We start from the raw sequence: 15,794 nt of genomic DNA, 5'->3' as shown, positions 1-15,794 counted from the left end.
TGCGGGGTAACCGCATGCCCGTGCAGCGCTCCCCTCCGAGTTCCCGCAGTGCAAGTCCGAACCCAAACTCCCGAGGACCGAGCGAAGACCAGATCGAGACCCGATCCAGTCGCCGGACCCAAGGTCTACCCCCGGAACACGGACTTCTGCCACCCCGGACCAGGCAGCCAACGAGGCCGACGATGGACAACTAGTCGTCGCAGAACCCGTCCGCCGCCGCCGTCGTATTCCTTCCCGTCGCACCCCGGACATTCCACGGGGAGGTCCACGAGGACGTTAAAGATTGGCTGCAACATTACGAACGAGTTGCTCTCCATAACGCATAGACTCCGGAGCCAGTGCCTTCAGAACGTCTACTTCGCTCTGGAAGGCACGGCACGCACCTGGTTCGAGAACCACGAAGCGTCGATTTCGTCCTGGCAAGACTTCCAGGCGGAGCTTCGACGCACTTTTGCAAGCCAGCAGCGACATCAGCGGGCCGAAGAACTTCTTCAAGCAAGAAGCCAATGGCCAAACGAGACCGTCACAAGTTTCGTCGAGGACGTTCTCCGCCTCATGAACCGCGCCGACCCAAACGCTCCTAAAGAAAAAAAGCTGCGGTTCCTGATGCGAGGAGTGAAAGAGACTATCTTCGGAGGCCTTGTGCGGAACCCGCCTATCACCGTCCGAGACTTCATCACCGAGGCAACTAACATCGAACGTGCCATTCAAGCACGCGCCTCCCACTATCAGAGACTTCCTGGCTTCGCTGCCCCCTCGCCGTACAGCAGCAACACCCCGGGAGGAAATCAAGAAGCTCCTGCCTGCTACCCACCAGCCTGCTTCGGTGTCAATAGCCGAAGTTGTCCGCGAGGAGGTCCAGCGTGCATTCCAACCTGAGGCTCTTGCCAGCGTACCAGCACCCGAGGAGCCCTCTTTGACCTACGCCGCGGTAGCTCGGAGACCGGCGCCAGCTGCCCAGCAGTATTCGACGCCACCTCGACGTGTACTACAAGAGCCACAAACCTTCCGACGTGTGGAAGGGCAACCCCAATTCTTCCGCACTGAACAACCGGCGCCAAGGAAGACGGATGTATGGCGTACGGCCGATCGACGACCGCTGTGTTATCACTGCGGCGTGTACCGCCGATGCCCATACCGACGACACGGGCTGCACGGATTCCACCCAAACGACCCGCGCCCCCGGTATGGTGAACGCCATCGGGAGATCGACGAGTACCTGCGACGACCTCAGTCCCCCGAGCCTGCGTCCCGCCGAGAGTTCCGATCGCCTTCGCCACGACGTCCAGCTTCGCCGATGCACCGACCACGACGTGAAAGCCTGTCGCCCCTCTCTCCTCGCCGGGGAAACTAGGCGCGGCAACCCCTGGAGGTGGAGTTGCCGAAGACGACCGACGTAAAGAGGCTCCAAGAACGACGGAGCGCTTCCACTCTCCCGACGCTACGCATCACAACGACGCTCCTGCTTAGGTGTCCAACAACTTAAACGTTGTCATCGACGGCCTCGACTCATCGGCACTCGTGGACACCGGAGCAGACTATTCAGTCTTGAGTGGGAGGCTCTCCCGCCGCCTTCGAAAAGTCATGACGCCTTGGGATGGACCACAAATAAGAACCGCCGAAGGACACCTGATTACACCAGTCGGGAGATGCACCGCTCGCGTCGAGATTCACGGCGAAACATGCCCTGTGAAGTTCGTCGTTCTGCAAGACTGCTCGAGGGACGTCATTCTCGGAATGGACTTCCAGTGTGAATACGGCGCCATCATCGACCTTGCGGAGAACAAGCTGACGCTTCGGAAGCCTGTCCCATCGGTGGAAAATCCCAAACCGACGTTAGCTGCACTGCGAGTTCTTGCCAGCCACGTAAACCTGCCGCCGCTGTCGAGTGTCTTTGTGCCCGTCGGGACCGAAGGAGCCATCTGCGGTGTAGCACTGCTTGAAGGAAGCGTCCAACTTCTCCTCGGACGAGGGGTTGGCATTGCAAGAGGCGTAACCGAGCTCCAGGACGGGCGCACCGTAGCCCTTGTCACCAACTTCCGGCAAGAGTCGCAGCACCTTACAAAGGGTACAGCTGTGGGCTACGTCGAGGAAATTCAAGACTCAGCCGCGATCGCCGTGATCTCAGAAGACGCCTCTCCGACGCAGAACAAGACAATCACGTCCTCAGAGCTCGACATTGACCCGTCCCTCCCAGCCCCACAACGACGACAACTTCGTGACCTTCTCGCCGAGTTCAGTGAGTGCTTCTCCGCGTCGTCGAAGGTGCGCCAAACGACGGTTGCGAAACATCGGATAATTACTGATGACGACGCACTCCCTGTGCATCGGCCGCCGTACAGGGTCTCCGTGAAAGAAAGGGAAGCCACCCAGCAGCAGGTACAAGAAATGCTCGACGACGACATTGTCCAGCCCTCAAGCAGTCCGTGAGCTTCACCGGTAGTCCTGGTGAAAAAGAAAGACGGGACTCTTCGGTTCTGCTTGGACTATCGCCGACTGTACGCCGTAACAAAAATGAAAGCCGCTTACAACTCCCTGTAACGCCGAATTAGAGCGCAGCTCTTGAGGAGGAAAAGGGAAGGGCACTGGGGGGGGGGGGTTAAACTAACCAGGGGGGGTCACGTTACCTTGGGGGTCACGTGACCCCCAATGCCGATGATGTCATCACTGACGTCACTGATGACGTCATCAGTGACGATGACGATGCGGGTACCGATGACGTCATTAGTGACGTCACTGATGACTTCACCAGTGATGATGACGATGACGATGCGAATGTCGGTGACGTCATCAGTGACGTCGCTGATGACGTCATCAGTGATGATGACGATGACGATGCGGATGCCGGTGACGACATCAGTGACGTCACTGATGACATCATCAGTGATGATGACGATGACAATGCGGATGTCGGTGACGTCATCAGTGATGATGACGATGACGATGTGGATGCCGGTGACGTCATCAGTGATGATGACGATGACGATGTGGATGCCGGTGACGTCATCAGTGATGATGACGATGACGATGTGGATGCCGGTGACGTCATCAGTGATGATGACGATGACGATGCGGATGCCGGTGACGTCATCAGTGATGATGACGATGACGATGTGGATGCCGGTGACGTCATCAGTGATGATGACGATGACGATGTGGATGCCGGTGACGTCATCAGTGATGATGACGATGACGATGCGGATGCCGGTGACGTCATCAGTGATGACGATGACGATGTGGATGCCGGTGACGTCATCAGTGATGATGACGATGACGATGTGGATGCCGGTGACGTCATCAGTGATGATGACGATGACGATGTGGATGCCGGTGACGTCATCAGTGACGATGACGTCATCGGGGGGTCACGCGACATCGGCGGGGGTCACGTGACCTCGAGGAGGGGGCCACGTGACCTCAGGGGAGTCACGTGACTTCGGGGGGTCACGTGACCCCCCACGAGGTCACGTGACCTTGGTGGGGGGCTCGCGCGGTGCATTATGGGTAGGGTGTGTACTTTCCGGTGTTTATTTGCTAGAAAAATCGGCGGATGTTTTTCGGTGTTTATTTATTTTCAAAACGCCGGTGTATTTCGGTGGAACGTCTCACGACTAGGCTAAAATCGGTGATTATCGGTGGAAACAAATGTGATTGATCACAGACAGAGAGTCCCAATTTTATTCACATATTTCACACACTTCGTCTCTAGGAAGCATCTATTTCTCACACTTGGTTATTATAGTATATGCAAGCATACTTCGAGAGGCTTGCATCTGTCATGGCAGCACGTTCCTTGCGGTTCACAACCCGCAATTATGAAAACGAACGCTCTTGTACGACACGGACGTTGGCAGTGTCTTCCAGGAACCACAGCAACCTCTGAATACATGGCTTGCACCGACATCACTTGGCCAGACACAATGGGGAAAGGGCACGTGAGAACCTACCCTCCACTGCGTTAATTTTTCCAGAAAAGGGGGCCATGGGAGACGCAATAGGGGAAAGGCGTGTGAGAGCTTAGCTTCCACTGCGTTCGCTAGACGCTTTTGACCCCCAGAAAGGAGGGCGGACTGATGCCACGTGCAAGCCATGTATAAACACTGGACGAATGCAGGATCCACGAGATAACATGTTTGACGAACCTCTATGGGGAAAGGGTTTCGCTAGGTCGGTTGTTGTTGTTGTTGAATTATGTTTATTGATGAGATGAGTGGTTCGGCTGTCTTGGTGGGGTGGCCTGAGACAGAAAGGAGGGGCATGGGGTTTTAGGGGAAAAAGGAAATGAATGATGTGAAAAAAAAAAGAAAAAAAAAATTAAATGTGATGATGGGTCCCCGTCTCCCTGATGTAGCTCATCAGGGAATCGAGGACTGCTTTTCTGTGCTGCGGTGTTCCCTGGGGTCGGGACCACTCCTCGAGCGTCGCCGGTCTGTCCTCTTCCCGAAGAGATTGGATCGCTTTCTTCCTCAGCCGTTCCAGGCCTGCACAGTCCCAGAGGAGGTGGCGTAGTGTGGCGGTGTTCTTCCCAGCGCAGGCCTTGCATCTGGAACCCTCGATGTCGACGAGCCCGAAGCTCGCTTGTTTGGCCGGTGTCAATGCTGTTCCGGTCCTGATCCGTCGGACTCGGACAGCTTCCCATCTGGTATAGCTCGTTGGCATGTTGTCTTCTTGTGACGGCAGCAACCCTCTGAGGTAGGCCTTCCTCGCCTGCCTGGCAAGTTCAGCCTGTTCCTCCGGGTCTACCGTGTTATTCGTTTCAGAATGAGAGGTCGGGCCAGTCGCGGAGCCGTGAACTATTTCTTCCGCTGCGGCCCTGTGTGCCCTCTCATTCCCGGGGATTTCGCTGTGCCCGGGAAGCCATGTGATGTGCAGGTCGGTGCCACGTATGCGAAGCTCCGTCGCCACTTTCTTAATCTTTTTTATTGTTCGGCTCTTTGGTCTGCTGCTGCGTGTTGCGTTAATCGCTGCTTGCGAGTCTGTAAAAATTCTGGCGTGAGGTGCCGTCGCGCTCTTTCCTGCGATATCCTGGGCCGCCGCCAATATCGCCCTCAATTCGGCCTCCCTCACCGTCGTGCCCGACGGCAGTAATTCGGTTTGTGTCCTGCCTCTCCTTGCGTCGTGCCAGGCAGATGTCACTTTGTCACCGTTCTTTGCGGCGTCGGTGTACCGCACTTCTTCGTTTGGCGCATGTGTTTCGCACCATGCCGCGTGCATCTTAGCGGCTCTAGCCCTCTTCCCTTGGTTCAAAACTTGAGGCAGAGGCCGATGATCCGTTATCACCTCGTCCTGCCACGGAGGTAGCGCCTCTTCCAATGGCGGCTTGTTGCTTGTCTCGTATCCTAGGTCTTGCAGGAATCTACGTCCATGTTTAGTGCGCTCTAGCCTTTGAAACTGAGCGATTGCTTGGGTTTCGGCCCTGTCTTTTATGTTGTTCATTTGTGCTTCCTTTTCTAGCATTTCGAGTGGCGTGTATTTGGGAAGGCCCGTGACTACTCGCCTCGACTGGTTGTTAAGTCTCTCGAGTTTTTTCCATTGCGTCTGGTTGAGATTCAGCCAGTTGCAACTGTACAGTGCTCGTGACGTGAGAAGGGCCTCTGTGAGGATACGTAGAGCCTTTTCATCTGCTCCCCAGGACTTACTCGTTGTTTTCTTTATGAGCTTGAGACCCTGAGCCCACGTCTTTTCCATCTCCGGGATCCATCTCGTGCTTCTTGCCGTCTGCTCGAAGGTGACTCCTAGGATTCTGATATGTGGCTTTTTGCCGATTTCTTGTCCATTGAGTTCTAGCCGTACTGAGCCTGCTATTCCTTTCCTGTGGTCCCTAGGGCGAGCGACCATCATATATTGCGTTTTCTCTGATGACGCTTCCATCCCCACCTCTGCCAGGTAGGTGGCTACTTCATCTATGCCCCGCTGCATCGTGCTCTCTTGTTCCCCCAAGGATCCCCCTCGGGTCCAGAGCGTCACATCATCCGCATAGATGGTGAATCCCAGCCCTTCGATGACTCGAAGCCGAGCTGGGAGACCCGCCATTACCATATTGAAAAGGGTCGGCGATAGAACTGCCCCCTGTGGCACTCCTCTTTTAATCGGCGTTTCTGGGCCCATGGTCCCTCCGATCTTCACCTGGAACCTCCTGTCGCGCAGGAAGTCTCGTATAAAGTTCAGAGTTCTTCCACGGATGCCGCATGCTTTTGCCTCCCGGACGACTGCCCAGTGCGGCACTGAATCAAACGCCTTGCGTATGTCCAGGGCGACCACGAGCCGTGGGTCTTGTTTGTCTTTTTCAGCCAGCACCTCTTCATAGAGCAACCTGAGGCTATCTTGTGTCCCCATTGCTTCGCGAAAGCCCGTTTGCCGGGGATCCAGGCGTTCGTGTTTTTCCAAATACCACTGTATCCTTCTGAGCACGATTTTCTCCATCGTTTTGCAGATATTAGATGTTAGAGATACAGGTCTCATATTTTCAATGCGATCAAGCAGTTTGCCGGGCTTGGGTATTGGAGTGACCCAGGAGAGTTTCCAGGCTCTCGGTAGAATACCCTCTTCCCATACTGTGTTGTACTTGTCGAGAAGTTTCTGCTTCGATTCTTCCGGTAGGTTTCTGAGAGCTTGGTACGTCACCCCGTCCGGGCCAGGAGCACTACCGGTCCTCGCCGTGTAGATTGCGTCGATTAGTTCTCCCATATTTAGTGGGTCTTCCATTCCTTCCTCTTCTGGCGTGCGAATGTTCATTGCAACCGGTCTCTGGTTTGCGCTATCATCATCTTGGGGAAAGAACAATTCTCCAGCCCTGATCGCCATCTCTGACTCGCTGATATTAAGCTTGAGGGCCAGGTTCTGCGCAGCGTTTCTTGTCTTGCGCTTTGCTCCGTTCAGTCCCTTGTAAGTTCTCCAAGCTCTTCCCAGCCCGTTTCGTGCGTTGAAGGACCCGCAATGGGACCTCCACCTCTCGCGACCGAGCTGTTTGGAGTACTGCCTCGCTTTCGCTGCTGCTCGTTTGAGCTTGATTTTTAGATGCAGTGTCCTGTTCTTTCGGTACCGCTGCAGTGCTTGTAGACGGCTGGCCCAGAGGTTTAGTAGGTGATTGTCCGGTGTTGGGGCTCCAGGCTTTACTAGAACTTCCGTCTTCGCTTCGCTCAGAGCCGTCCGAATGCACTCCTCGATGTCTCGGCTGTCTTCTGTCTCAAGCAGTTCCCTAAAACGATCCCATTTGACTACTGGTCTTTGTTCTTTGCCTCTGTTGCGTTGTCCGTGATGGATTTTCATTTCTACCGGAAAGTGGTCACTGTCAAGGTTGTCTCTCCACGTTGACCAGTCGAGCACTAGGCTTGCAGTGGCCCAGGAGAGGTCCGGGGTGGAGTCCTTTTGCCTACTGTGCATTCCAATCCTTGTCTTAGTTCCCGGCTCGTTGCGAAGTGTAAGTCCCGCAGTTTTCATTGCGCGTTTAATTTGACGGCCTTTTCTCGTGCTGTTGGAGTACCCCCAATCTTTGTGTCGAGCGTTGAAGTCCCCGGCTATGACAATCGGATCCCCTTCGGCTAGACCAACAAGTTCGCCTATCCATGCCGTTGCTTCCTTGTCATCTTCCGTTGCCGTTCCTGGTCTTATATAGACGGAGGCTAAAGTCATCCTCTTCCGTTTGTGACTGAGTCTTACGGCTACCACTTCTCTGTTGCCAGTGCAAAGTGACGCCGTATCGAGCTGAGCATGTGGTATGTGCCGCAGGACTGCTACTGCTGCCCAGCCTTTCTTCGTCTCTGGGTTCCTTTCGCTCGGCCTTGGCGTAGTTACTATGGTCGGGTTTGTGTAGAAACTATAGCAGGGGAACGTTAGGTTCGGGGTTCGTGTTTCTTGAAGAAGGAGTACATCCGGCGGCGGCTGTCTCTCGAATCTCAACCTCAGCTCTGCACTTTTGGTCGAGAATGTGCAGCAATTCCATTGGACAATGCGGGTCTGTTCCGTGGTGGCCTGTCCTGTACTGCTATGGGAGTTACTTCCCATGTCGCAGCAACGCCAGCTCCTTCTTGATCTCTCCGATGGCCTCGAAGATCATCTTGAAGCCGATGTGTACGTCGTTCTTGAGTTTATTCATCTCTTTCTCGGCGTCGAAGTCTGATGCCTGCTGGCTTGGCTGTTGTCGTTGGGTAGATTTCGCCCATTCCGGTATCCATGTGGGAAGCTCATCTTGATCGTTTTTCCCCGATGCCTTATTGGGTCGCTCCGTGATGGACTTGGCAGCTGCAGCGTAACTCTCCTTATTTTGCGCCGGAGGTTTGGGTGTCATCTTCTTTTTGTCGGGAATTCTTCTTTTTGGACAGTCGTTACTGGTGGCCGGATGTGGGCCGTCGCAGTTACGACATTTTGGTTCTCGGTCGCACTCGTCCATTCCTTCGTCGTGCACGTTCCCGCACTGACCGCACCTTCGTTCCTTGCGAGGGCAGACATCCGCCTTATGCCCGAGCTCGTGGCAGCTAAAGCACACGATCGGGCGCGGGCGGTATTCTTTCACGCTCAAGATTGCTTGGCAGAAGACGACCTTCTTGGGCAGTGTGTTACCTTCGAAGGTAACTAACACCGCACTTGTGCCTTTACCCATAAGTCGGGCAGCAATAATCCTTGCCTTGTCGCATTTCATGTCTGCGAGCAGCGTCTCTGGTGTCTCTTCGCTGTTGTCTCCCGGGGGGTATATGACACCGCGGATCTGGTTCTTCTCCATTGCTCTGTAGGGGCAAACTGTATACTGCTTGCCGTTTTTCTCTATTGCCTTAAGCCGTAGCAGCTTTTCTGCCGTGCATTCTTCTTGCGTAGTGAGCGTAATAGTGTTGGTCTTTGTCTGATACTGGATTTTGAAATCCTCTTGGCTTTCGATTCCTGCCGTTTCCGCAGCCTGCCTGATGTCCCTGGCTCTGAATCCATTTACTGCCTCCTTACATACCGGCTTAAGGACAATGGCCCTGGTAGTTTTACTCTCTGGCCTCTCATCGATGGACACAGCAGCGGCTTTCTTCTCGGGTTCTTCGATTGACGTCAGCGAGCGTTTACGGCGGCGCCGGTTCTGGACTAGTGTCCAGGAGTTGTCCTCGATATTTTCCGCCAAAAGGGTGGCTTCTGTCCCGTTAGGTTTAGCATTCTGGCTCTTTAGCGGGGTCTTTGTCAATTGTGCTGCTTGAGCAATCGTGGGATATTCTTGTCCAAGGCATGAGCTCACCTTTTCTGCTGCGGTTGGTTGCGCGCCTTTTCCTTGTTGTGTGGTAGCGAGGTAGGTCAAGAAGCTTACGAAGAGCCTTCCGATATCTTCCTTCGCAACTCCAAATTCGTTCAATTTGTCGAGGGTGTTCAGGTCCAGTACAATTTGGAGGCCTTCCGTCGATGGGCCCGCCGTGGTCGCGGTTGTCCCTGTAGCAGCAGCCTGAGTTTCCGTGCCTCGCATTCCAGACGTTAGGTTTAGCGAGGTGTCCATAGTCTCGGGTTCTATATTCACCAAACTGGTCCCTCCCGGATCCAAAATCGACGGTCGGAGGGTGGCGGGGGGTTGCCCTTGATCCATGGGGCCCTTTTCAGGGGCGCGAGTGCCTTTTAAACTCGGAGTTATAAATATATGTCGGCGGAGCTAGAAAAATCACGTCCGTTAGAACGAGCGCTTCGTCGTCGTTTCTCGCTAGGTCGGAAACATGCAACGACCGGTGTTTTCCGGTTATAACCAAGGCGAAAATATTAAACCACCGGTGTTTTTCGGTTTTAACCGATTTTATATTTTTGTCACCGACGGATGTTTATCGGTGTTTTTCGGTTAAAACCGGAAAATACACACCTTAATTATGGGACATTTCCCATGATGCACCGCGCGGTTACGCCGACGCCGACGCCGACGCCGACGGCGACGCCGCTCAAGCCGGAAACGGGCCCCTAAGAGCTGCGCTCTAAAGAGGACGTCTACCCGCTGCCACGCATCGACGACACCCTGGACCGGCTGCGCCACGCCCGATACTTTTCGTCGATGGACTTGAAGAACAGATACTGGCAGATTGATGTCGACGAACGAGATCGTGAGAAGACAGCCTTCGTCACGCCGGATGGACTGTATGAGTTTAAAGTAATGCCGTTCGGGCTGTGCACAGCGCCGGCAACCTTCCAGCGCGTTATGGACACCGTCCTTGCCGGCTTGAAATTGCAAAGCTGTCTCGCCTACCTCGACGATGTTGTGGTGTTCGCAAGCGAATTCGACGAGCCCCTGAGACGACTGCGAGCCGTGTTACAGACCTTCAAGGCTGCTGGGCTGACCCTCAAGCCTTCCAAGTGTCGGTTCGCCTATGGTGAGCTGAAATTCATGGGCCACGTCGTGAGTGCTCAGGGTGTAAGCCCTGATCCCACAAAGACGTCTGCTGTCGCCGAGTTCCCGAAGCCATCAGACAAGAAGAATGTTCGAAGATTCCTTGGGTTGTGCGCCTATTACAGACGTTTCGTTCGTGACTTTGCGCAAATTTCTGCACCGCTGACGCATCTGACGAAAGACAACGTGCAGTTCCAGTGGGGAGAGGAGCAAGAGCAAGCGTTCGGCGAACTCAAGCGAAGGCTCCAGTCGCCCCCTATCCTCGGACATTTTGACCAGTCGGCGGAGACTGAAATCCACACGGATGCCAGCAATACCGGTCTCGGTGCGATACTCGTTCAGCGACAAGAAGGGGCAGAGAGTGTAATCGCTTACGCAAGCCGGGCGCTGTCTGAGGCAGAACAAAATTATTCAATGACCGACAAAGAATGTCTTGTTGTCGTCTGGACGATAACCAAGTTCCGCCCGTACTTGTATGGGATCGCGTTTCGCGTGGTCACAGACCACCACGCCCTCTGCTGGCTCGCCAACCTCAAGGATCCGTCCGGACGCCTCGCCCGCTGGAGCCTTCGACTGCAGGAATGCGACCTAACCATTGTGCATACGTCCGACCGCAAGCATAATGACGCTGACTGTTTGTCTAGGGCTCCAGTCGAACCTCCGATCTCCGGCGCCGACGATGATGACGACTCCCGTTTTCTAGGCGCAGTTAACGCTACCGACATGAGGGCACTGCAACGCGACAACGCGGAACTTAGCTCCGTGATCGACCACCTCGAAGGTCGAGGAGGCTCTGTCTCACGGGTCTTTTCTCGGGACCTACCGAGCTTTGTCCTGCGGGGAGGCGTGCTCTTCAGAAAGAATATCGGAACCAGAGAAAATCCCTGGCTACTGGTTGTCCCCGCCAGCCTCTGAGAAGAAATTTTTCAAGCGTGCCACGACGACTTAACGGCCGGACATCTCGGCTACAGCAGGGCCCTTGCCCGGATTCGTGACAAGCACTACTGGCCAAAGCTTCCGAAGACCGTCCATCTCTACACACGATCGTGCCATGAGTGCCAGCGACGCAAGAAACCGCCGTCAAAGCCAGCAGGCCTCCTCCAGCCGATTAACCCGCCAACCAAACCCTTCCAGCAAATTGGAATGGATTTGCTGGGTCCTTTTCCACCGTCGGCGATGGGAAACCGCTGGACAATCGTCGCCACCGATTATCTTACTCGTTACGTCGAGTCGAAAGCCCTTTCGTCGGGGACTGCGGTCGAAGTCGCCAAGTTCTTCATCGAGTCCATCGTCCTCCGGCATGGCGCCCCCGAAGTACTGATCACAGACCGAGGGTCATTGTTCATGGCACAGCTGACCCAAGAGATCCTTCGTCTAAGCCACACGGAACACCGTCGAACAACGGCATACCATCCGCAGACCAACGGGTTCACGGAGCGGCTCAACAAAACAATCGCCGACATGATCTCTATGTACGTCGACGTGGAGCACAAGATCTGGGACGAAGTGCTGCCCTACGTCACGTTCGCCTACAACACAGTACTGCAAGAGACCACAGGTGTGACGCCCTTCCAGCTGGTGTATGGCCGGGTGGTGACGACTATGCTAGACTCTATTTTGCCGCACGAGTCAGTCGACGACGGGAGCGATGACGCCCAGGTGGTTGCTCAACGGGCAGAAGAGGTCCGCCAGCTAGCCAGACTACAAATTCAAGACCAGGAACATGTCGACGCCGGCCGCTACAATGTTCGCCGGCGTGACGCCCACTTTCAACCCGGGGACCGGGTATGGGTCTGGACACCAATACGACGCCGCGGCTTCAGCGAGAAGCTTCTCAAGCGCTACTTTGGACCCTACAAGGCTCTTCGCCGTCTCGGGGACTTAAACTACGAGGTTCTTCCCGACGGAACAAGACCATCAAGATGACGCCAACCACGACCCGAAGTAGTCCACGTCGTGCGCCTCAAGCCGTATTACGAACGATAGAACTTTGAACCCTCGTCAAACCGTGAACTGTGACTCACGATTCTGCTATCCTTTTGTTGTGGCTTTGTGTTTGATGTTGCATCGGGGCGATGCACTTTTAAAGAGGGGGATAATGCCGCGCGCAGGGGGCTGAGAAAGCAACGCTCGATCACGAACCTCTAGAAAGTTCTCGTTTATTCTTGTTCCAGACGTAACTTCTATCGTGTATCCCTGCTTTTGTTGTTCCAGAAAGTGCGTGTTCATTCTCGCCCCGAGCGCGCTACGCTCGAGCCTTCTCCGCCGAATCTTCGAGATAGTGACTCGCCTTAGATAAGAGGCCGCCCGCGACCTTGTCGAGTCAGTTTTCGCCCCAGCGTTCGACTCTGCTGCTACGCCGACTTCGACGCCCGCGACGCTCTGTTATTATCTTTTGTGCCCTTTAATTTTTGGCACAAGTTCACCACATTAAACGTTTATTTATTCCTGTTTATTTCTTGTTTATTGGTCACCACCCGTGACAATATTGCATGTGGGTGTAAATGACATCTTGCACGGCGAACAACCTGCGGCGATTGTAGAGCAACTGAGGCTGAAATGGACAGATCACAAAGACGCATTGGCCATATTGGCGCGCGGCAATATGCTCAATACCCGAGATTGAGGGCAAAGGCAAAGGAATTCAAGCAGCAACCATGCTGCTGCATGCCCAACTAAAGAAGCTCTGTAAAGACCTCAAGGCGCAATTTATAGACCTGAGCCTAGATCTCAAAGCTGAGGATGCAATGGAGAGAGGCAGGCTACACTATACGGGAGATGGGGTGCGAAACGTGGTCAACAGGCTAGGAGCCGTGGCCAGCCTTTTTTTAGGAACAATGGCGAAGAGATTCCCCAACCTCGAAAATCGGTCAGCAGAAGAGGCCACTGGTAGAGCACAGAAACGAACCAGTGCAGGGACGGAATACAACAACAATGTATGGCAAACCTCAAGATTATCGCCCAGCCGAAGAGCACCGCATGATGCATCAGGCAATGGGGTGCCTGTATGCACAACACACGGACGACCCCGCGAACAGATGGCACGCCGGCAAAGACCGAAGTGCTGGCTGGAAAGCCTTGCGATCACTTTCTGGTCGAAGAGCAACGCTCGGACTACCAGAGAAGTTTTCCGCCATTGGGCCCAGTTCGCGAATTGGAGATACGGACACCGGGACCGCAAGATATAGTACATTGCTTAGACTTGAACCAGGCAACTTCCACCATCGCAAAACAGTCATGTAGCACTTGGGCGGGCTCCACAAATGGACCCTCTACAACCTCAGAGGCAAACACTGTCAAACGGGGGACTCCCAGGGTACTACCCCCAATCCTGGGCACCCCCATCGTCAACACGTCTCTCCCAAATGTACACACCGGTGCTGCCTCAACCCCAAGACCTGCGTGAAATCGTGGCCGAGAGGGTGAGCCAACAACTCGGTTACCACTACCAGCGGCACAGGATATAGGGCCGCTTTCGGGGAGGGGGGTTGGAGATAAGAGGGTGGGGAACAAAAGTAGGTGTGGCAAAACGGAGACGACGTAGACGCAGCAGACGACTGACAGATAGGGTAGGATTTCTCAACCTCCAAGGAGCGAGACGTGAACACAAATGGGAAGAGCTATAAAGGGAGTTGGAGGTGGAAGGAATGAAGCTTTTTGGAGTGGCAGAGACGCACCTATATGATATTGAAGAAGCTCCAACCGATGCAAATTGGTGTTGGGCTGGACGCAATCGTGTGGAGGGACAGCGTCGAGGTGGGGGAGTTGGCGTGGTGTGGCGCAGTACATCAGTATGGTGCAAGGAGCAACAAGACTGTTGGGACCGTATTTCGGTAACGGGAGAGATCATTGGGATTCCTGCTGCCGTCTGTATAGTATACGTGTCGGTGGGAGCTGCGCGCAGAGAGGAGAATCAAAGTTTAATTAGCTGTGTGGAAACCGAAGTCAAGGACTTGGCTGCTACTAAAGATATTCTCATCACGGGGGATTTAAAGGACACCTGCATGAACTGGACGGATGGGAGGACGAAAATGGGCTAGCGATGCTGCGGATGGCCGAAGATAACGCCTTGGAAATAATGAATCTCAGGGCCTCATGTGAGGGTCAATATATATAGAATGCCCGGGAGAGCAAAACGTGCATTGATTACGCCTTACATCAATGTGTGCTTGAACCATCTGGTTCACGCACACATTGATGAAGCTGGTGAACACATTATTGGGAGTGACCACAACCGGATATGGTTAGAATTCTTCAAGGCTACACCAAAAATAATAAGAGAAAAGCACTCTCCGACAGGCCGTTTCCTGCTATCTGCAACGGCAGTGGAGAAGGTGGTGGAGGAGTTTGAAAACAGCACCACGAGAAAGAGCGCGCGGCTGGATACGCGGAATATGTGACAGAATTAAAGCGCCTCATCCGACAACATTCTACAAAGGAACGAGGTAGGCGACGACTAAGAAAGCGTTGGTGGGACGCAGAAGTTCAAGCCGCTATCAGACTAAGACAGGAGCTAAACAGGGAGCACCGCATGGTTCTCCATGGCGGCCCGGCAGACGCCGTTGTAATAAGGTGGCAAAAGTACAAGCTGCAGAAGCAGGCCGTAAAACAGCTTGTGCAGGACAAAATGACCCCGGCTGATGTAGCTACAATGAGAGACATCAGTTCAAGTGGTCGAGACGCACCCAGAAAGTTCTGGCGATATATCGGAACTCACAATGGAAGAGACCGGTGCCCAGCAATCCTGGACGAGGACACAGGGCTGCCCACAGAGAGACTTGGGCAATGCCTTACAGATCATCTCGTTGAAATTTTCTCGCCTCCAGGAGAGACACCACTACAAAATCTCTGCCCCAAGCAAGGCGCAGACTGTGCACCGGATTGCAATAATGTAACAGTTGGTAGGGTGTCAGTTATACGCGCACTAGCGCATATTAAGAACAACACCGTCCAGGGATTAGATAACATTCCGGCAAGGGTGTTCAAAGCACTGGGCAAGGATTCCAGGGACTAACTCGCAGCACTTCTTAATGATATTGCATCTGGGAAAGAAAAGATTCCTCGAGACTGGAGATGCGGCAGGGTTGTCCTGATTCCTAAAAAAGGATGTGACCGTCAGTACCGTCGACAGTACAGACCCCTGACCGTGACAAGCGCGGTGTATAGGGTATTCGCCCACATCATGAAAAAGCGCATGACCGCATGGGCAGAGGAGGAGGGCATACTGACAGAAATCCAAGGAGGCTTCCGACTTGGACACCGATTAGAGGACCATCTTTTTACCTTAACACAATGTATTGAGGTTGCACGGAAAGAGGAGAGGAGCCTATAATATGTTGTTTTCTTGACATCGCAAAGGCCTATGATAGTGTTTCCCATGCCCAGCTTATTGTTAGCCTACAACGGCTTGACATGCCGCCGGAGTGGACAACACTCATCTCCCGCCTATACCATGGCAACA

General features: G+C 54.0%; 1 protein-coding gene across 1 annotated transcript; it reads right to left on the bottom strand.

The window, feature by feature from the left end:
- Nucleotides 1-4,309: 4,309 nt before the first annotated feature.
- On the bottom strand, nt 4,310-6,405 carry LOC121836423. The gene has a single exon (XM_042291314.1). It carries the CDS (start codon nt 6,334-6,336, stop codon nt 4,315-4,317), a length of 2,022 nt encoding a protein of 673 aa, XP_042147248.1. The 5' UTR covers nt 6,337-6,405; the 3' UTR covers nt 4,310-4,314.
- Between the last annotated feature and the right edge of the window lie 9,389 nt (nt 6,406-15,794).

Source organism: Ixodes scapularis, unplaced genomic scaffold, assembly GCF_016920785.2.
Source record: "Ixodes scapularis isolate PalLabHiFi unplaced genomic scaffold, ASM1692078v2 PGA_scaffold2__306_contigs__length_199485367, whole genome shotgun sequence".
Taxonomy (NCBI): domain Eukaryota; kingdom Metazoa; phylum Arthropoda; class Arachnida; order Ixodida; family Ixodidae; genus Ixodes; species Ixodes scapularis.
The sequence above is the reverse complement of the archived record's forward strand: the minus strand, read 5'-3'. Positions and strand labels throughout refer to the sequence as shown.

Excerpts from the sequence above, each read along its gene's own strand:
- LOC121836423 (XM_042291314.1), bottom strand. The coding sequence starts at position 6,336 with ATGGGGACACAAGATAGCCTCAGGTTGCTCTATGAAGAGGTGCTGGCT.